The 20,522-nt window shown below is 34.8% G+C and overlaps 3 protein-coding genes and 1 pseudogene across 8 annotated transcripts in view; all 4 read left to right on the top strand.

Moving 5' to 3' along the window:
• The first annotated feature begins 593 nt into the window (after nucleotides 1–593).
• LOC128878017 (uncharacterized) lies at nucleotides 594–5,352 on the top strand (annotated as a pseudogene).
• Nucleotides 5,353–6,350: 998 nt separating this feature from the next.
• LOC128878007 (uncharacterized) lies at nucleotides 6,351–11,910 on the top strand. 3 transcript variants are annotated; one of them, XR_008457332.1, is made up of 11 exons: nucleotides 6,351–6,504; nucleotides 7,352–7,471; nucleotides 7,544–7,658; nucleotides 8,300–8,561; nucleotides 8,926–9,048; nucleotides 9,645–9,735; nucleotides 10,262–10,407; nucleotides 10,487–10,619; nucleotides 10,690–10,791; nucleotides 10,877–10,899; nucleotides 11,048–11,910. XR_008457332.1 is itself a non-coding variant. In XM_054125775.1 (10 exons), exons 1-9 carry the CDS (start codon nucleotides 6,364–6,366, stop codon nucleotides 10,741–10,743), a joined length of 1,119 nt encoding a protein of 372 aa, XP_053981750.1. In that variant the 5' UTR covers nucleotides 6,351–6,363; the 3' UTR covers nucleotides 10,744–10,791; nucleotides 10,877–11,910. The 3 variants fall into 3 exon arrangements, 2 of the variants coding, with proteins under 2 accessions (XP_053981750.1, XP_053981736.1); XM_054125775.1 differs by having other exon boundaries at nucleotides 8,366–8,561; nucleotides 10,877–11,910; XM_054125761.1 differs by having other exon boundaries at nucleotides 10,877–11,910.
• A 1,101-nt stretch (nucleotides 11,911–13,011) lies between these two features.
• LOC128884603 (structural maintenance of chromosomes protein 1A-like) lies at nucleotides 13,012–17,670 on the top strand. Of its 2 annotated transcripts, XM_054138090.1 has the most exons (7): nucleotides 13,012–13,224; nucleotides 13,360–13,480; nucleotides 13,638–13,737; nucleotides 13,827–16,754; nucleotides 16,844–17,022; nucleotides 17,102–17,279; nucleotides 17,355–17,670. In XM_054138090.1, exons 1-7 carry the CDS (start codon nucleotides 13,113–13,115, stop codon nucleotides 17,424–17,426), a joined length of 3,690 nt encoding a protein of 1,229 aa, XP_053994065.1. In that variant the 5' UTR covers nucleotides 13,012–13,112; the 3' UTR covers nucleotides 17,427–17,670. The 2 variants fall into 2 exon arrangements, with proteins under 2 accessions (XP_053994065.1, XP_053994064.1); XM_054138089.1 differs by lacking the exons at nucleotides 13,012–13,224; nucleotides 13,638–13,737.
• An 852-nt stretch (nucleotides 17,671–18,522) lies between these two features.
• Nucleotides 18,523–20,522, top strand: part of LOC128875412 (uncharacterized) — a 33,425-nt gene continuing 31,425 nt past the window's right edge. For all 3 annotated transcript variants that reach the window (XM_054120987.1, XM_054120979.1, XM_054120969.1), the window contains exon 1: nucleotides 18,523–18,683. In XM_054120987.1, the coding sequence (XP_053976962.1) occupies nucleotides 18,605–18,683 (79 nt within the window). In that variant the 5' untranslated portion in view covers nucleotides 18,523–18,604. The remainder of the gene's footprint in view (nucleotides 18,684–20,522) is intronic.

The raw sequence follows: 20,522 nt of genomic DNA, 5'->3' as shown, positions 1-20,522 counted from the left end.
CTCTGTCTCCTCAGAGCGTCCGGTTCTTTTGAGGAATTTTCGAACCGTTAGAGCTTGAGTAGACCGGTTTAAAGCCGGCTTGAGTTACTAACAAATGTGAAGTTATTTTTTGAAATGATCTTTTAAGTCATATAATGCTAATGTAAAGTCTCACAAATGCAGGGTGTCCCAAAAATGTTGGAGGTCTTTGAAAGGGGTGGTTCACAGTGGTGGACTCATTGGTTTTTATAAGAGAACACAAGACATAGTCCTACCGACACATTTATACGTAACAATAAAAAGCAATTGGCGAAGAAACTATAAAAAGTAACTTATGTTTTCAGAATATTAGTCGATGCTAGTTACTGTCAATTCTTCAGTCAGTTCTCTAATTCTGATAAATAAAACGTTTGACTGTACGTTACGAGCCGTCACATTCTTTCTCGACCATGACATCCTCCTCCGCATAACAGTACGCTGTAAGAAAACCCTTGTAAAAAATGTTTTCAGTAAAGACATCGATAGAGAACAATGATATAAAATTCCTTTTTATAAGCGATGTATATTTTTCGTGCCGTTTCGAATCGTACTTTGCGAAACGTGCATCGATCCTTTGTTATACATAAATGTAAAAACAATAAATGTAATGGTCGCTATCATCGCACACTGGTTAAAGTTGCACCATAACTTTACTCAGAATTGATACTTATTATTATTGGTATTCGTTACGTTTAAAGGTTCTCAGTATTATTCTTATAATAAAACAATTCCATTGACATATGTATTATTTTAATAAAAGCACATCACTGACTTAATAATATCAATATTAAAAGAACACTCACACTACCAACTTGTTCAAATTTTATTTAACACTAAACTTGCCTCTTCTTGCTCTGTTTAACGTTTGATTGCATCGTCTGCTATTGAAATCACCGAATTTTCGGGCACATGTTCCTTAATGCTCATTTGATAACGCTTAGGAAGCCTTATTGTTAGATGCGTTTAAGCTCGGGTGACGCTGAAAAGTTCTATCTACTTCCTTTCACTCCGAGAAAATGATAGAGACGTCGCGTGAAGGTATCGCGTGACACTCGCATGCTACAATTCGACGAGATAGCTTCAAAATTCTCGTAAAATTGCCCTTCCTTTAGAAACATATAATTTACTTAGCACCCGTGCATGAATTATTACGGTAATCAAACGTCGATCGATTCGTCTGTACCAACAGCACATTTACGTATTAATAAATAATGAGAAAATTGTAGATCACGCCATTTTATTTGTCACCATTTCGCTCTATTTCGAAGAAAATCTTTTCAAGAGGTAACGTTGACGCGAATGTTTACGGCTATGGAACCGAGGGTGGGTAAATATTAAGGGAGCCAGTTGAGTGTGAATCATCATCCACGATGGGTGAGCTGAAGATGTACTACAAGCTGAGCATATTCCTCATGTCGACTGTAGGACTCTGGCCGTACCAGAATGTGACATTTCGACGATTTCAGGTTGCCTTCGTCTGTACCTGCTTCTACTATTTCATAATCGTCCAGGTACGATCTACACGGTCTGTCTAAAAAGAAACCGAACTTTTGCTATGAAAAGAAAAAAAGTACAAGTAAAGTTTTTACACACACGTTTATTTACTCAAATTAATCTCCATCTGCGTCAATACAACGTGTAGACCGCGTAATTAACATTTCGAAGGACCTTTGCAGCTCCTGTTTTGGTAGCCCGTTTAGTACGGCGGTTACAGCGGTCTGAATCTACGAAATGTTGCTATAATGTGTCCCTTTCATTGGAATTTTCAATTTTGGGAAAAGAAAATAATCGCAGGGAGACAGATCAGGCGAGTAGGATTAATGATCCAAGGTAACAATGCCAATTCCAATGAAATGGACCCTTTATTAAGGGGTAAGGCCGCTCCAGAAATTTCAAAGAATCGACTTTTCGTTCGTTAAGATGTTGCCTTGAAGCTTTAATCCGAAAAGAAATATTTCATAGCCCTGTAGAATTCCAAAGAGGTCGTTTTCGAATGTTTTCCCACATTTTTTAAATAGAGCGAGACGATAACTCTTACAAATCTTGTCCTATTCTCTTAAAATTTGGAGGGTGACATCTCTAATACATTATCTAGTAGACAGCGTATGGTTTTTGCGATAAGTTGTAATCTTTTTCTTTTACAGATAATTTTGGGACGAAATTTTCGGAAACAATTAATTTTTTTCTTTGTGTGTGCGCATCATTCTACAAGAAAATGATATTTTCAAATTTCCACACGCTGTCTACTAGCTTCTGCGATATATTTACAGAAAATGTTCGGTTTTTTGTTCTAGGTTGAAATCTGTGTGCTAAATCCTTTCGCCCGTTTGAGGCCTCGCGTAAAAGGCGCTTTGAAATCTTAGGTACTGAAGCCGACATTTTAGAAGAAAAACATACAACAAAATTTTGTTTTTACCCATTAATTTGCATTTAATAAAATACCGTCCTTGAATGTTTCACCGCTTTTAATACATTTCTGAACAAATATTCTCGAACTTAACTTATTTTTGGGGGGACCTGGAGTGGGCTTACCCCTTAAATAGTTATAATTATAACAAGTAAAAATCTCAAGTTTCAATAAGTCGAACGGAACTCGATGTTGACGCGAAATCCAACGTTTCTTTCAGTTGTTGGCTTTCAAAACGGTAGAGTTCACGGTGACTCTCCTGTTAAAAAATCTACCGGCTATACTAATGTGCGCGTGTGCCGCCGTTAAGTACCATGCGTTTTGGTTTCATGCCGATACAGTGAGTTGCAAAAATTCCCAGTTATGTTTACGCATGATGATCACTATGTAAAGACGATTGAAAATCCAGATTAAGGAACTTATGGAAGAAGTAACGTATGATTGGAACACCAAACGCGGGGAAATGTTCAAGATTATTGAGAAACGAGCCAAATTAGGGAAGTATCATACAACGATATACGCGTGTAAGGAAGAAATTGAAGAGAGAATGACAGATTCCGTGTATCGTATATTTATAATAGCACGATTATGCGTGTGTTGCAGCATTTATCTATCCGTCAGCGGGTATCGTGACGATATGCCACCTCGCATCGTTCGTTTTAAGCACGACGCCACCAGGGAACGGAACCCGAATAAACTATTTCCCGATAATGACGGAGTACTTGATCGACGAAGAAAAATACATTTACCTAATCGTGATCCATCAGAATTTATCATTGTTTATAGTTGCGTCCATATTCGTGGCCACGGAGACGTTGTATATTATGTGGCTGCAACACGCCGCCAGCTTGTTCGAAGTCACTAGGTAAAGTGGTTAGATGAATTCTCACAATCAGAGCACAAATCGTAGCACTGCCTGAATCTCTCATAACGTCACCTCGTCACTGGTTTTCCCGTGGGGAAGTATTTTTTCTGGAGAGTCGGGGCCTTACAAGTGAAAAATATATTCATTTTACTGGTTGAACCCTCGACCCTTCATTGAAATGGTTCCCGATTTTTACTCTCTTAACACTTTCGCTGCCGATGACGCACATGTGCGTCTTTTGCTTTTTTAGTCGGTTTAGTCGTATTTAAACAGTCAGTACAATCTAAGGATTCATGTTGGTCTGTTCTTTTGTGCTTAGTGTTGTGGTTAGACTTTTGGAAAATTTTCTTTCTATGTTTACCCTTATAAAATGGATAATAACCAACCGTGATCTTATTATATATAAAATAAGTTACCACAAATATATGTTTTTCAAAATAATCATATGAGAACATTTGTAAGAAATTTTTCATTAAAAAAAATATTATAATTGCAGCTCCCAACGAACGGCTACTTATTTTCGTCCGCAGGGAAAGTGTTAAAACAGAAAAATTGTTGTCTCACCTTATTATGATTTTAAACTTCTTTGGAAAACCTTTTATGTGATCGAATACTTTAATGTAACTTACAGTTACCATATCGAAGAAGCAGTATCCGAAGGATCTGCTTGGCCATCGGTTTCCCAAGATCGTTCGGATAGTAACAGTAAAAAGTGTCTGAAAAGTGCGATACTCGCACATGAAAAGGCGTCAAAGTCAGTATCTGCTTAATGACATTACCTTTTCATTCGCTAAAAATTTATATATATAGGTGTTAATTAATACAATATACAGGGTGTCCCAGAATTAGTGTATACGTCTTCATTAACTGCATCCACAATATTTATTATTCTTCACACGATTAATTTTATTTGTTCGTAAAGGTTTGTCCATGATTTGAAAATTAAATTTGAAGTCTCGTACTGTTTTCTTCTTGTATTTGGTGTTCTCTCCTTAGCAGTGAATTTCTTTCGCGTGAGTAACCAATTATTTTTGTAAACCACTAAATGGAAAGATTTTTTCGTCAGTATACGCAACCATGCTAGTGAGTTACGTGTTCAATACGTCTATTTAAAAATAATTCATTTACTTTACAGCTATCTCGAGCAATATGCTTGACACACGATATCGAAGAATTACTGATCTCTCTGCTGTTTTCCATTACCGAACTAGTTTATATGTTCTGTGTGAATTATGTAATACAGAATATGCTGGATTACGCGAATAAACTCGTCATAGTAATGTAAGCACGAACGCAATTAAAACATTATTTATTAGCAGTGAATGCTTAATAAAATCGTCTTGTGGAATTTTTACACAAATTAAAGATAAACGAGTATTTGTGATTTTACTCGACTTTTGCAGATACAATACGAACTGGTATCAAACGTCAACGTCTATACAGAAATTATTGCTAATCATCATGATAAGGTGCACCGAACCAGTTCATTTCACTTTCTGCGGTTTCTATTATGCATCGATCGAAGGTTTTGCATCGGTATGTTATCATATGATTGATACTATTGCGATGATTCTGAAATGCATTATTCATGAATATATTTTATCGATACTTACCTTTCAGCTTGTAAAGAATACCGTATCCTATTTTATGATGATGTCATCTCTCGAGTTTTAGCACAAATTTTTCTCGTCGAATAGTACTCTGGACTTTTAGGTTGCCTAAGGTAGGTCGGCACGTGTGTTCCATCCAAGTGCTTTTTTATTCAATGCGTTCAGTCATTTGTTATGGATTCATAGAAACATTTACTTCCATACGCAGGTCCGAGGTCTAACAAATGTAGCCATCTAAGGATCATACATCTCAAAGAACTGAGTAGCTATAAATTTAACTATTTTATTAAACATACGCTAAAATAAAGGATAATGCTATTTCTTAATACACACAGAATCCATTTATTCAGCCAATAACACAATCAGGAATCATTGGTTTAGCTTCGGAATGTATAAAACTGCGGATCATTATGCATTTATAGAAAATTTGAATGTGCAAGAAACTTCAACATGCACACAGTATGCAAGAATAATAAAACAAAGATAGTGGAGTAGGTAAAACAAAGAGCGCAAACGGCTTGCAACACTAATTTCAAATCGGTTGCGCCCGTGTGCGTTCGGCCTTTGTTTTACCTACTCCGCTATCTCTGTTTTGCCTAGATCCACGATCACATGCAACTAGTTTCAGAGTTTGAAACTGGTTCGGTTGCGCCGTGTGCGATCAGCCGAAGTGTCTTCAGTTGTCACCCCCAAAAGACAAAAGCCAATTTCGATTAAAACGGCTTCTAGCACTGGTGTCTCATTCGGACGAGAGTTGTTTGCATTGCGGGTTTTCGGGCAGTCAATGTATAAATTCTCTAGTAAAATAAACTTCCTTTATATCCGCAAACGAAGAGTTTCATACATCGCGTATAAATCTACTTTATCCTGAACAATGTTGAAAACGATAATGAATTGTCGAATTAATGCACTGGATTATTTATCATGTCTCGCACTTTATTTATTCCGACAACTTTGTCCGCCGCTGTTTCGACACAGTTTAATTTCTAACTCGACCAATATTTACCTCAAAACCCCTCGTATCGTGTTTTAAGTAGATATTCCAAGTACGCAGACTACAAGACGTAAAGCTGAAGAGTTCTATCGATTTACATTTTATCCTCTGAAGAGAGAATAGAGACTGTACGCGGTGCGCGAATACTGGTATTACAGGTCGAAGAGAAAAATAAAATTAAAACGATAAATTAGAGGGACACGGCGAAAATGTTAGAAACGTATAATTTTTTTAATACCCCTGCATACGTTATCGGGACGGAAGAATATCGATTTTTTCTACCGTGTAATAAAGGATGAATAAGTAATGAGAAAATTGTAGTTTATGGCAGTCGTTTCGCCTCGAGTTCGCCTATTTTCGCGGTATTCCCAAGAAAATCTTTTTAAGAGGCAATTTTGACACGAAAAGTGGTGGAACCGGGGGTTGGCAGACATTGGGGGAGTCAGTCGAGTTTCAACCATCAGCCACGATGGCAGAACTGGAGACGTATTACAAACTGAGCTCCTACCTTCTGTCGATGTTGGGACTCTGGCCGTATCACAGTGTCAAACTTCGACGATTTCAAACTGGTCTTATCAGTGTGAGCGCCTGGTATACCATGTTTGCCCTGGTACAGTTATCTTTATCTCACTCATTATACATAACGTTTGCCTTTGTTCGAATGGGTAGGCATGTACTTAATTGCACTTTATCCGAATATTTTTTCTGATAGTCGCGCATAATTTCATAGAATACTGGTGAATATGTAGAATAGAACACTCATTGTACGAACTTTTAAAAATGGACCAATAAGTGGCCAAGGGAATATCTCTTATAATATTAGATGAACTGGAAAGTAATGTCGTTTTTTGCAATGTTAAATATTTCTTTATCACTCATCAGCTCATTTTGTCTGAAATTTACGAATTTCATATCGTGTTGGTTGTTAAATTTCACGAGTTCTTTAAACGTAGATTTAAATTTCTTTTATATCCAGATTTACATGAGCCTTTATTCTGATACGTACTATGAGTCGTTAAAATATATCTGATAAAGACAATTTTAATGTCAGTAATTGTTGCTTTCTAATTGCCACGCAGTTATCATTTTTCAGCGAATTAATTACCATTTCTCCATGTTTGTTTACATTATCTAATTTGTATTTAGTTGAGCATTATGCTGATAGCAATGTCATGTTAGTAATTGAAATATAAAATTAACAATAGAAAATGTCATTCGTAAAACAAAGACTAAAATTCGATCGGAAAATGATGATAATCTAAACTTGAAAAATTGCGAGTATCAGAGTCATATTTTTTTTATTTTACGAAAATACTATCAAATGTAGGCGTGCCATTAACAACAACTGTTAGCGGTTAGTTGTTCTCTGGATATTCGCCGACAACAAATTTAAATCTAACAATGAATGGAACGAATGGACTGGCGTGCTCGCATGAAATCTAACGCGCTTCTTTCAGTTGATGGTCTTCAAAACCGCCAAGTTGACAATGTCGCTACTGTTGAAAAATCTATCGCCCATAATAATGTACACGGGTTCGCTTTTAAAGTACAATGCATTTTGGTATCAGGCCGATACAGTGAGTTGTAAAAAAAATTCCCAGTTATGTTTACGCACGATAATCACTATGTAAAGACGATTGAAAATCTAGATCAAGGAATTTATGGACCGCGTAAGATGCGACTGGGATACGAATCACGACGAGATACATAAGATTCTGGTGAAACACGCCTGTATTGGAAAACAGTACTCAACGTTGTACGCCAGTAAGATGAATAATGCTCTTGATATCAGAGTTGGGCGTTTCGTTCGAATACCTAAACTTTCATTTATTCGTGAATGACGAATTATTTTAGTTCTTACGCAAGAATAATTCTGGGGCATTTATGGGGCCTTGTTCTTTGATTGTTATTCGAAATGAAAATTGCTCACTTTGATAATTAATAATTATTTTAGTTCTATCATTTTAAATTTGATTGCGAAGACGATCTATTATTTCGTATACTTTTTAATAATACATAGTAAACAGAGCTGTAAAGTAATAATTATTTTGGAATTTATTACAATTTGGAACAATTACTTTGGAATTAGAAAGCAATTATTTAAGTAATTGTTGATTACTTTTTTTTTACCATTACCAGTTATTCAATTACTTGGCCAAGTAATCGTTTTGTAATTGTAATTAAGAATTTACAGCTCTGATTGTAAATCATATACTTTTGTTTAGTCGATGCAAGTAATGTGTGAATTACAACACTAGTATTCGTAACGACTTAATAATTGTATATGGAAAAACTCAATTGGATAAAAATATTTTTATAGCGATCTGTGTACTTAATTCTACTCTACTAATCAGTTGCAATTTGTGACATGTACCTGTGATCCTTAAGTCGTGAATCTATTTCAGTGTTTGTTTATCCGTCAGCGATTGTTGTATCGATATTCTATATCGCATCCTTTATTGTGATCACAGACGTGCCATTGAACGAGACTCGAAAAGACTATTTTCCAATAGAGATGGAATACTTGATCGACGAAGAAAAATACTTCTATTTACTTGCATTTCATAAGAACTTGTCACTATTCTATTGCGCATCTGTCTTTATAGCCACAGAGACGGTGTACATCATGTGGCTACAGCATGCAGCGGGCTTGTTTGAAATTACGAGGTAAAAATATCATTTTGCTCGAATTACTAACAAATGTGAAGTGATTTTTTATGGTTGAAAACCATTCCGGTTACGTTTTTCATTTTTAAATGTAATCAAACGGAAGTGAGCGAGTATGGATACATTTTGGTTTGATTACATTGGTTGCTGAGCTATGAGATCAGTCTTACGTTAATAATAAATTAGTTTTGCCTTTCCTGTATTTTAGTAAGTTGGTTTTCAACCACTGTCGTTCAATCTATGATCGAGACAACCTGAATTTTTCGCTCACAGATCTCTCGAATTGTACGATGACACAAAGATGACTCGCAATCAGTTTTCTAATCGTAACATACTTCGACTAATTATTTGCTGCTATTTACAGTTATTATATCGAAGAAGCAGTTTCTGTGGGATGTGAATGGCCATCTGTTTCGCAAGATTATTTGGATAGAAACAGTACGAGGTGTTTAGTAAGTGCAGTAGTTGCACATAAAAAGGCGACAAAGTCAGTATTCGTTTAACGGCATTGTATTACATGTAATGATCAAATTCCGTGCTTCTTTGGTGTAGAGAATTCATATTTTAATAGCCGTTAACACTGCCAATTTCATATTTTAACGCACTCGAACCTTTCTTCTAAGAACCTACGAAAATATATCATTATACAATAATTTTACATAGCGCATCAACATTACACGATAAATTGACTAAACTATTTTTGTTGTTATCAGAGCAAAAAAGTACAATAAACGTGTCTGTTTAAGCCACTTTATCGGTATTGATATTTAAATAATAATATTAATACAGAATTTTGTCGACTATTTACATACATTCTCCATAGATTTTGGCAACCGAAATATGCTTAAAATTTTCAATTTAGTCTGAACATTAAAGTATAACAATAGCTTGTTAAATACTATTAACAAATGTATGGTTAGATGTAAGTTGTTCTTATACAAAAACGTTTTCTACAAAACGTTTTCTCGTTGCTCGAGAGAGCCGGATGTTCTCTTATTTTCTTACAACACTTTGCACCTATTTCGTTAATCACTACCGCATGTTTATTATTTTACTTTCGATTAATCTTATCTGCCCGCGAAGGTTCGCCCTAGATTTGAAAGTGAAGTTCGAAGCCTCGTACTTGATTCTCCTTATCCTCGGTGTTCTGTCCTTAAGCGTTAATTTTTATCGCGTGAGTAATTAATTCTCTTCGTTTACTTGTCACGTACACTTTCCTTATTGATATTTTCGAGCAAAACTTTTAGGAATAACATACATACAAGAGACGCATTTTTATTAGACGATGCTTCAGGTCACTTCTGTAGGATGTATAATTAAATGTGAATATAATTGTTTAGTATTAACAATGAAAACACAAAGTTGCAAGAAAGATTACAACAAAGGTCAAGTAGTAAAAAATAACTCGAACGAAAGTTAGTAATATTGATATTGCAAGATTATTTAGATATACATAATTCCTGGAAAAATAACAAATGAAAATTAATGTTATCTACTAAAATCTGAAGTAAGTAATATTGTAAACTAATAAAATGGATCGATGTGAATAATCGAAGCCAAACTTCTTTTGTTCGAAAATATCACCAAGTGAGAACCCGTGCTTAATATTATATGTATATTTTTTTAATTATTAAATGATCAACCAGTTAATCGATATATTCCATTTCGTGCTTCTATCCGCGTGTACTCATGCTTTCCAGCTGTCTCAAGCAATATTTTTGACCCACGATTTCGAAGAGCTCGTGATGTCTCTACTGTTTTCGATTTCTGAGTTGGTGTACATGTTTTACATAAACTATTTGGTACAGCAACTGTTGGATGTCGCGAACAACCTCTCCATTATAATGTAAGCGTTAAACACCACTGACAACTAAACGAAATTATCTTACACAATTTTTACTTCACGATTATCGTAACATTTACAGATACAATACTAACTGGTACAAATTATCAGTAGCCATACAAAAATTGTTGCTAATCATCATGGTTAGGTGCAGCGAACCTTTTATTTTCAGTATTTCTTGTTTCTATTTCGCATCCATCGAAGGGTTTTCCACGGTATATTAATTTTCTTATCGATACCATAAGAGGGGTTGAGTTATCATTTTCATTGGAGCTTCCTTTGCAGCTTATAAGGAATACAGTATCCTATTTTATGATGATGTCATCCTTCGAGGTTTAGGACAAATTTTCCTGGCCTAGCAATAGCGGAATTACTAGTGAAGTACCAGTAAGTTGAGGAAAGAATTGTTTTCTTTTCTTTTATTAATGGAACATTTTTGAGAATTTTTTGCACTAAAATGCATTCTTTTCAGGATCTAATGCAGCATTGTACAAAGTATAGATTGAAATAGCGCAATTTAAACAAATTTTAATTAATTAACGTTTTTCTTTAAACATGTATCATGTACCGTAACATGAACTTGCAATAACCATAAATTTACAAATGACAAATCCATATAGTAACTATAGTCAAACTCATGCAGGACTATTCGCAGTGTCACCTATACAACAAGAAACGTTGGTATAATTTTCCCCAAAAGTGATGGGAAAGTTGTTTGATCCAGTTGTTTGATGGGAAAAATGGATGGAAACATGTACAATGAACGTGACAACGATCTTAACCACGTATATGTTATGATTCCTTTTTATCTTCTTCAAATAGTAAAATAGTCAAATAGTTGTTAATAAAATTGGTAGATAAATCAACTAAAGACTGGAATCGAGTATATACAGTGTGTTTTGTTCGAATCATAATAGTTAAATATCTCATGTAAATAATTTTATTTTAAGTGAAGTAGTGGGAGAGATTTAACAAACAAATTAATTTGTTTAAAATGGAACCTTGAATATTTTTGTCCATAATACAATAGCATTTGTTTAGAAAAATTCATGGATCTATAATGCATGGCCATTTATTCTACTGTAAAACTCTAAATTGGCAAAAGATTTGAATGACGCGCGTATTGAGTTCGGAGAATGTGTATCATGATAAGTCCTTACAGAAAATACAAAAATATTTATTTTTCTCAACTTCTCTGATATGACATAGAGAAATTGCACCCATCGCGTTCCAAACGGAGAAAAATATCGCACGTGCAAAATTGTGTCTTTTAAAAGACACGCGACAGTCGAGGGTGCGTTCTCAGTTCACTAATAATATTATGCACCCTCGATTGTGGAGACGTATTGCAATCATATCGATCTTTGCCAGGGATGGTGGAAACCGTGCTTAAATTACAATTCCTGCCACTAACGTTCCGCCACCTTTCATGACAACCTAACGTTTCGAAGCTATAAAATCAAGATAAATAAAGGTTTGTGTTAGAAGGGTTGATCAAGTTTTCATTATTTCCCACCATTGGATTCTATATTCCGAATATCTCTAAAATAGTTTTTTCGAGAGTCAAAAGTAGAACTGTAGCCATGATTAAGTATTGAAGGATTAAGATTCTGGACAGACAAAGGTTTATTGTGAGGAACATGGTTATACAGAGGATCAGGAATGGATAATTGTAACAGGAATTCAGAATGAACGGAATTACACAAAAGAACATAATACAATTCTTCATTTTACAATATTTTACAATTTTCAATCTTGGAAATGGAAAAATCATTCTGTACTCTCCCGCTCGTAATTGGCGTCCAGGTATTATCGCCGAACTCTCCTGCCGGAGTCCCTAAGCCGAATTCCGAGAGCGGCTGATGGTCGAGTCGTTAGGCTAGAAATTTCGTACGCTCGCTTTTCGTATTTCTTGAATTTCGTATGCTACATAGTTTATTATTCGTTAAATTCATTGGAATCATATATTTCTATATATGTATAAGAGCATATAACAAGATAATGGACACGAAAACGGTATCGCCATCTCGCGGCGGTGTCCGAACTAATTTTTCATATTTATTCCTTAATATATATCATATTATTAAATAAAAAAATACAGAAAAATGTGGCGCCATCTCTCAGCGAACCGCCCAGGTTTGTCGTGAAATAGTTTCCACCTCGCGCCGCTAGATGTCGCAACCGACATGTAATTATTCAAAACATAAATTCTCTGCTTTTCTCGGAATATAAATGTAATTTTACATCATAATTATCATAATTCAACATCCAATTGTTGATTTAAAGACTAATAATTGACTGACATCAAATATTTAAATAAATGAAAATATTAAAAAATGTGGCGCCATCTAGCGACGAAAAGATGGAACTATTTCACGATAAACTTGGACAGTTCGCCGATAGATGGCGTTACATTTTCTGTATTTTATTTATTTAAATAACTAGATGAAGTGAATTGTTAATGTAAAAATCATTACTTAGATGTTGAATTATGATAATTATGATGTACAATATGGTGAGAAAAGAAGAGAATTTATGTTTTGAATAATTTCATGTTGGTTGCGACATCTAGCGGCATACTTGTGTCGGTTGAGGGTTGCGACTCTTGCTTCCCCTCTTCCTCTCTTCCTATAGTTTATCGAAACCGCGAAGTACTTTAGTTTGTTGTTGTTCGTGAACACTTGTGGATTTACTTATTTATTTCCAAAATGCCAGCTTCACTGAAATATATTGAAGTAGATAATTTTAAATCGTACAAAGGAAGACTCATTATAGGACCTCTTAAACCATTTACTGCAGTTGTCGGTCCTAATGGCTCTGGTAAGTTACGTTGGCAAGTTTACGATTTACGCGGCGTAGTGATCTGGCTATGTTTTTATTTAATACAATTTGTTACGTTTACTTTATAAATTATATTCATTATTCATATGGTATCATCAAATTCCTTCTATACAGGAAAGTCGAATTGCATGGATGCAATTAGTTTCGTTATGGGAGAAAAGACAAGTAGTTTGCGTGTGAAAAGATTAAGCGAGCTGATTCATGGTGCATCAATAGAAATGCCAGTCGCTCGCAGGTATTTTTTATTTCTTCCATTAGGCTACAAGTACATAAGTTTGTATGTCACTTTCCAAGAAATTTGGAATTTAAAAATATTTCCATTTCAAGCCATTACACTTCTTGTCAACATTGTTATGAACGTATAATAAATTTGAAATTTATATGAATTACAGTGCATCCGTCACAGCAGTCTTCGAATTAGAAGATGGTACAGAAAAGAGTTTTATGCGTTCTGTACAAAGCTCATCCTCAGAATATAGAATAAATAATAATGTTAGTTTAATATAATTTTCAATAAGTATTGAATTATTTAACTATTTATAAATAGAATATTTTGAACAACTTTTACCTTTCATGCATAGATTGTTACCAGCCAAGTATACCTAAACGAGTTAGAACAGTTAGGTATTAACGTCAAAGCAAAAAATTTTTTAGTATTCCAAGGGGCTGTTGAATCAATAGCTATGAAAAATCCAAAAGAACGTACTGCACTTTTTGAAGAAATCAGTAATTCTGGGGTGTTGAAAGCAGAATATGAAAGATTAAGAACAGAAATGCTGAAAGCAGAGGAAGAAACGCAATTTTCATATCAAAAGAAGAAAGGAATTGCTGCAGAAAGAAAAGAAGCAAAATTAGAGAAAGAAGAAGCCGAAAAATATCAACGATTGAAGGAAGAGTATGTGGAAAAACAAGTTGAGTTGCAATTGTTTCGTTTATTTCATAATGAAAAATCTATAGAAAATTTAGAAGTTTTACAAAAGAAGAAACAACACGAAATAGAAAAAATTGAAAAAAAAAGAGAGAAAGCAGAGGAATTATTAAAAGAAAAAAAGAAGGAAGCTGGTAAATTAACACGTGATCTTGCTAAAATAGAACAAGATATTCGAGAAGTAGAAGCTGAAATTACAAAGAAAAGACCTACGTTTATTAAAGCTAAAGAACGAGTTGCACATATGCAAAAGAAAGTCGAATCTGCTCGAAAATCGTTAGCACAAGCGCGCACTGCAGACGAAGCTCACAAGAAAGATATACATGAACTTCAAGAAGAATTGCGGCAAGTTGAGGAAGCTAAAGCAGCTTACGAAGCAAGCATAGCTGGACAGTCACAATTGCAGGGTAGAGACGTGCAATTGGAAGATGAACAGGTTAAAGAATACAATCGCTTGAAAGAGGAGGCAGGCAAGCAATCTGCAAGATACCTACAACTCCTTGATTCAATTAATCGCGAACAAAAATCTGATCAAGACAGGCTTGATAATGAAGGAAGAAAGAAGACTGAAATCGAAAATAAACATAAACAAAGAGGACACGAGCGAGACGAAGCTCTTAAAAGAGTAGAAAAGCTAGAAGAACACATACGAACATCCGAAGCCGCGTTAGAAGATCAGAAAAAATTAAGAGGTGATTTACAGTCCGATGTCCGTACTTCAAAAGACAGAATACAGACCATTCAAAGAGAATTAGAAAATATTTCCGAACAACTTGGCGATGCTAAAGTTGATAAACATGAGGTATCAAGAAATAAAAAGAAAACTGAAATTGTCGAGAATTTTAAACGTCTTTTCCCTGGTGTGTATGATCGCATGTACAATATGTGTCAACCTATCCATAAGAGATACAATGTTGCCATCACTAAAGTTCTTGGAAAATATATGGAAGCAATTGTTGTGGATACTGAAAAAACAGCAAGACAATGTATCCAATATTTAAAAGAGCAGTATCTTGAACCAGAAACATTCCTTCCACTGGATTATATTCAAGCGAAACCACTGAAAGAAAGACTAAGGAACATACAAGAACCCAAGAACGTAAAATTATTGTACGATGTTTTACATTTCTCGCCTAAAGATATCGACAGGGCCGTCTTATTTGCTACAAATAACGCTCTCGTATGCGAGACACCCGAAGATGCAAACAAAGTAGCCTATGAGATAGATAAAAAAGCAAGATATGATTGTGTTGCATTGGACGGAACATTTTATCAAAAAGGCGGAATTATATCCGGTGGCAGTTTGGATTTGGCCAAGAAAGCAAAAAGATGGGATGAAAAACAGATGTCACAACTTAAGACACAAAAAGAAAAATTAACGGAAGAGCTACGCGATTCTTTGAAAAAATCACGAAAAGAATCAGAATTAAATACAGTTGAATCTCAAATACGCGGTTTAGAAACACGTTTAAAATATAGTAAAAGCGATTTGGTTGCCACTCAAAAGCAAATTGCAGAACTTGAAGTGAAATTAGATTCTCTTCAAAATGAATTGAATATGTTTGGTCCAACAATAACTGCGATTGAAACGACAATGGCGGAAAGAGATCAAGAAATACAAAATATTAAAGAAAAAATGAATAATGTCGAGGACGATGTATTCGCTAGCTTTTGTGAACAAATAGGCGTATCTAATATTCGTCAGTACGAAGAAAGGGAATTACGATCGCAACAAGAAAGAGCAAAGAAGAGAATGGAGTTTGAAAATCAGTGTAATCGCATTTACAATCAATTAGACTTTGAAAGACAACGCGATACGGAGAATAACGTTTTGCGCTGGGAACGTGCTGTTCAAGATGCGGAAGATAAACTTGAAACTGCACGACAAACTGAATCGAAACAAAAGGCAGAAATAGATAATGATGAGACTCAAATGGAACAACTGAAAACAGAACGAAATGCAAAGAAACTAGAAGTTGATCAAAAAGACGACGAAATAGGTAAAGCTAGGCGTGATGTTGGAGCAATTGCAAAGACTATTCAAGCTGCTCAAAAACAGATGAATGGTATCGAGTCGAAAATTGAACAAATAAGAGCCGAACGCCATGCTATTTTAATGCAGTGCAAGATGGAAGATATTGCAATTCCGATGCTCCATGGAAATATGGAAGATATAGCTCGCGAATCTACGACTAATAGCTCAGAAACCAGTAACGACTTATCGTCTAGTACTCTGCAACAATACGAACGTGAAAGACAAATTACTATAGATTATGAGCTTCTTAGCGACAGATTAAAAGATTTAGATGAAGATTGTGTTAAAAAAACATATGACAAACTAACAAAGATGATTAATGATTTGCAAGGTACTATTCAACGCATTCAAGCCCCCAATATGAAGGCAATACAAAAATTACATCTTGCAAAAGAGAAATTACAAGAGACTAACGAAGAATTTGAACAATCTCGTAAGAAAGCAAAAAAGGCAAAAACACAATTTGAGAAAATAAAGAAGGAAAGACACGACAGATTTATGGCCTGTTTCGAGCATGTAGCTAACGAAATTGATCCGATTTATAAGGTCAGTTTATATTTATATTTAAATAGACAATCTACACATACATTGTAAACAGAAGTTAAAATAATATATGAAAATTTACATTATATCAGAGTTTAGCAAAAAATCAATCCGCTCAAGCATTTCTTGGCCCTGAGAATCCAGAAGAACCTTATTTGGATGGTATTAACTACAATTGTGTAGCACCAGGGAAACGATTTCAGCCAATGTCTAATCTATCTGGAGGAGAAAAAACTGTTGCAGCATTAGCTCTATTGTTTGCAATTCATAGGTAATTATGTATATATTATTTTGGTCCTTCATTGTTTTTATTGTATTCAAGGTATAATCTAATTTTGTTATAATTACAGTTTCCAACCTGCACCATTTTTTGTCTTGGATGAAATTGATGCTGCCTTAGATAATACTAATATCGGAAAAGTTGCCAGTTACATACGCAATAAAACAAGCTCCTTACAAACTATTGTTATATCTTTGAAAGAAGAATTTTATTCGCATGCTGATGCGTTAATTGGAATTTCCCCTGACGTACGTTCATATTTATATATGGTTTCTGTTTTATGTATTTTAAAATTTGTTAATATCTTTTCCTCTAAATCACAGGTTGGCGAGTGTTTGGAAAGCAAAGTATTAACAATGGACTTGACTGCATTTCCTTCACAAAATAATAAATAGAATATATATATTTTTAATTCATAATTGACATATGTTGTCAAGGTCACTCCCTTGAATAACATCCAAGAGATTTTAGCCGTCGTTTGTTCTTTATTAAAAAGTTATTAGAATATAAAAATCATATAATAAATCAATAATGAATAGATGGTTACTGTGGTCTTAATATAAGAAACAGTTGAGGAGTATGTAAAATGAAAATTTAATCAGTATTTAAATTCTTTTAAATAAAATTTCTGCGACGTAATTCGTATAATGATATTCACGAATCCTATAGCGATGAATATTTGGTCTCGTATCCCTCCACAATCTTTTCATATTTTATGTGGGAACACCAGTTTGAGGATCTATAATATTTTCTAAAATAGGTGTTCGTGCAATGAAATAAACGATTTCCGGAAGCATTAGCTAGAGCTAAGTCATTCTAACACTTTGGACATATTCTGCTATGAACCACTTTCTTCTCATACAAAAAGTTCCATAAGGAATCATAATTATACGCTATCTTGATAAATTCATGTAAATAATGCATGCTGGTAATACAGAAAATTTAGAAATTGTGTAACCGACAGATACACAGCTATGTGACATATAATATTGGACGTATTATCGTATACAAACGATTTAGCATTCGTATTAGTGTTTGTTGAGTGTCTATAGTTTATTCCATACAATATCTGTAGATAGAATAATGTAGCAAAATTGCTACGGAAACGGCATTAGGAATATCTGCTTTACCACCATCGATTCTAAAGGAACCTGCAAAACCGCTGAACCTGTTTGATCATTGTTACATATAATTATGGAAACATTTCTTTCTCACATTATAGCAAATTGTTACTTTATTTTCAGCTATCAATTACCCAGGTAATTGTCTACTGACATTTTTTAAACGGAAATCAAATTACTTTACCTACCTCGTTTATCCACCAGGTTTGCCGTATAAGGGTTTCGCAAACTATCTGCAATGTGGCGCCACTTACACCACGTACCCTCGGAATAATGTTGTCAGCGGGCAGGCGCTGAACTGCTCTTTCGGTGGCTGCGTGAGGGAGGAAGAGCGAAACAGAGAAAGACCGAGATTCAAACTCGAAATCTAACGAGGAACTCTCAGAGCCGCGCAAGTGGCCGCGCGATACGGCACGGGTGTTTGAAAACGATTGATAAGAGCACCGCGCACCATGTGTACTAAGAAAAATGCAAAATTTTTGTGGATTCTTTGTGTCGTATTGGTTTTTCTCGGACTCGGCCTGCCGTTCGGTGAGTAAACTGATTAGATTTCATCGGATTTTATCGTTTCAAAAAGATGTCAGAAAAATATCAGACAATCCACCGGTCGTCTGATGAAAGGTCGTTCGTTTAGTGGCGCATATTTTGTTTTGTGTGAGTTATCGTGTATTCGCAATAATTTCGACGAATTAAATAAAATCAAATAAAACATCATCACTTGCAAAGGTATTGGATAAGCATTAAACGCTCTGGATAGCTGGCTTAAAATCATCTTCGTAATTTAGTAAAAAGTATAGCGAGTAACTAGTATTCGGGCACTTTGCAATTCGTACTGTGTAACAACTTTGTCTAGAATGAAGGATAAAGTAATTCGAATATTGTATTAAAACGATGGGTCTAGTTAATTATGTACAAAGATTATCCATTTCATTTATAATGGTTTTTATCAAAGAAATCTCTATCAAAATAATGTCTAATTTTTACGTTACTTTAATATTTGAATGCATACTAAAATTCGAATATTTCGTCGGGTATCCTTTTTTACGAATAACATCTTTTCTATTTCAATATTGCTCCGTTACTTTTTTAGTTGTCTCAGCGTTGCCGTTGATGTTGTTAATTTATTAAGAATATTATGAATTAAATACATAAACTCTATACTTTTACTAGCCAGACTCGTTGTACCTCAATTACTTTATATTTTATCATAGATAAAGTTACAAAGCGACAAAATGAAAATGTTAAGTATCTGAATATTAATGTGGCTCAATGTATTTGAGTACGTATTTGATCAGCCAGAGCCACTACATGCGCACATGTTATATTGGAATCATTGAATTCACCCGTAATTTACCCACCAATAGTTTGAAATTATGTTACAATGGAATTTGTTGAAATTTGTTTTTAAGTGAAATTCTTAAAATTGTTTCGAACTATAAGTTGAAAACGTTTGATGCTTGACGAGATCATTTGAAAATAATGCTCTTCATTTCAAATACGGGCACATTGCTTCGTTCGAATGTTGTTGGAAATTAAATCGAAGAGTGTAGAGTTCGTTACTGGATATTCATTTAAAAGAAAGAAACGCGATTCTAGAAACTAAAAGAAAATGGCTTTAATTGGATAAATATGAGAATTTTCCAAGATATAACGCATGTGTTAGTGAAAACTGGTGGAGTAGTGATTTAATTATTTGGCGACGTTACTCAAGAATCTTATCTCGTCTTGAGCACGACAAGAACAAAATAATTTGACGAGTATACTCGCGCAAAGCACCGAAAAGTTTAAACGTGAAAGTATAAGACGCGGTACAGAGCAGAGTAATCGAACAAGCGGTATGTAGTAATGGATATTGCATTCGATACCACCCAAAACTTTTCGTTGAAATGTCGTAAATTGCACCGCGATCAACTTGTCAAGATGTTCAACGTTTGGTGCTGTTCCAATACAAATTCCATGGAGGTTTGGATGACCTTCTTGAAATTCGCATACTCGGACGAGCGGACTGTCAGATGCAACGACTCCCTTTGGTATATTAAGCGCGTAATATCTACGAGCTCTCGGACGAATGAATTTCCGTACAAAGTGTACTCCGGAGAATATTTTATCGTCCTCTGGATGCCATGAAATACGGAGAATAGCTATTTTATGCACTTTTGGCATGCACCGCTGCTCTCGCCAAATTTTCGCGAGGAAAATATCGTTTAGATAAGAATTTTCTGTGGATCTAATCGAAACCTCTCGACCGCAGGTCTAAAATCCTATCATTTCGATGTTGTCTCAAATAATCCAATTTGACAGCTTCGTACGACCAATTCCTTTCTCGAAGATCTACAAATCTTTACACGTATCCGTTATCTCAGAATTTTC

Source organism: Hylaeus volcanicus, chromosome 1, assembly GCF_026283585.1.
Source record: "Hylaeus volcanicus isolate JK05 chromosome 1, UHH_iyHylVolc1.0_haploid, whole genome shotgun sequence".
In the NCBI taxonomy this organism is placed as follows: domain Eukaryota; kingdom Metazoa; phylum Arthropoda; class Insecta; order Hymenoptera; family Colletidae; genus Hylaeus; species Hylaeus volcanicus.
The sequence above is the reverse complement of the archived record's forward strand: the minus strand, read 5'-3'. Positions and strand labels throughout refer to the sequence as shown.

Bases quoted from the DNA above. Each gene is read 5' to 3' on its own strand.
- LOC128878007 (XM_054125761.1), top strand. From the start codon at position 6,364: ATGGCAGAACTGGAGACGTATTACAAACTGAGCTCCTACCTTCTGTCG. The intron at 8,562-8,925 runs GTAAAAATATCA...TGCTATTTACAG, and splicing joins GGCTTGTTTGAAATTACGAG to TTATTATATCGAAGAAGCAG. The intron at 10,620-10,689 runs GTATATTAATTT...CTTCCTTTGCAG, and splicing joins CCATCGAAGGGTTTTCCACG to CTTATAAGGAATACAGTATC.
- LOC128884603 (XM_054138090.1), top strand. From the start codon at position 13,113: ATGCCAGCTTCACTGAAATATATTGAAGTAGATAATTTTAAATCGTAC. The intron at 13,481-13,637 runs GTATTTTTTATT...TATGAATTACAG, and splicing joins GAAATGCCAGTCGCTCGCAG to TGCATCCGTCACAGCAGTCT. The intron at 16,755-16,843 runs GTCAGTTTATAT...ACATTATATCAG, and splicing joins AAATTGATCCGATTTATAAG to AGTTTAGCAAAAAATCAATC.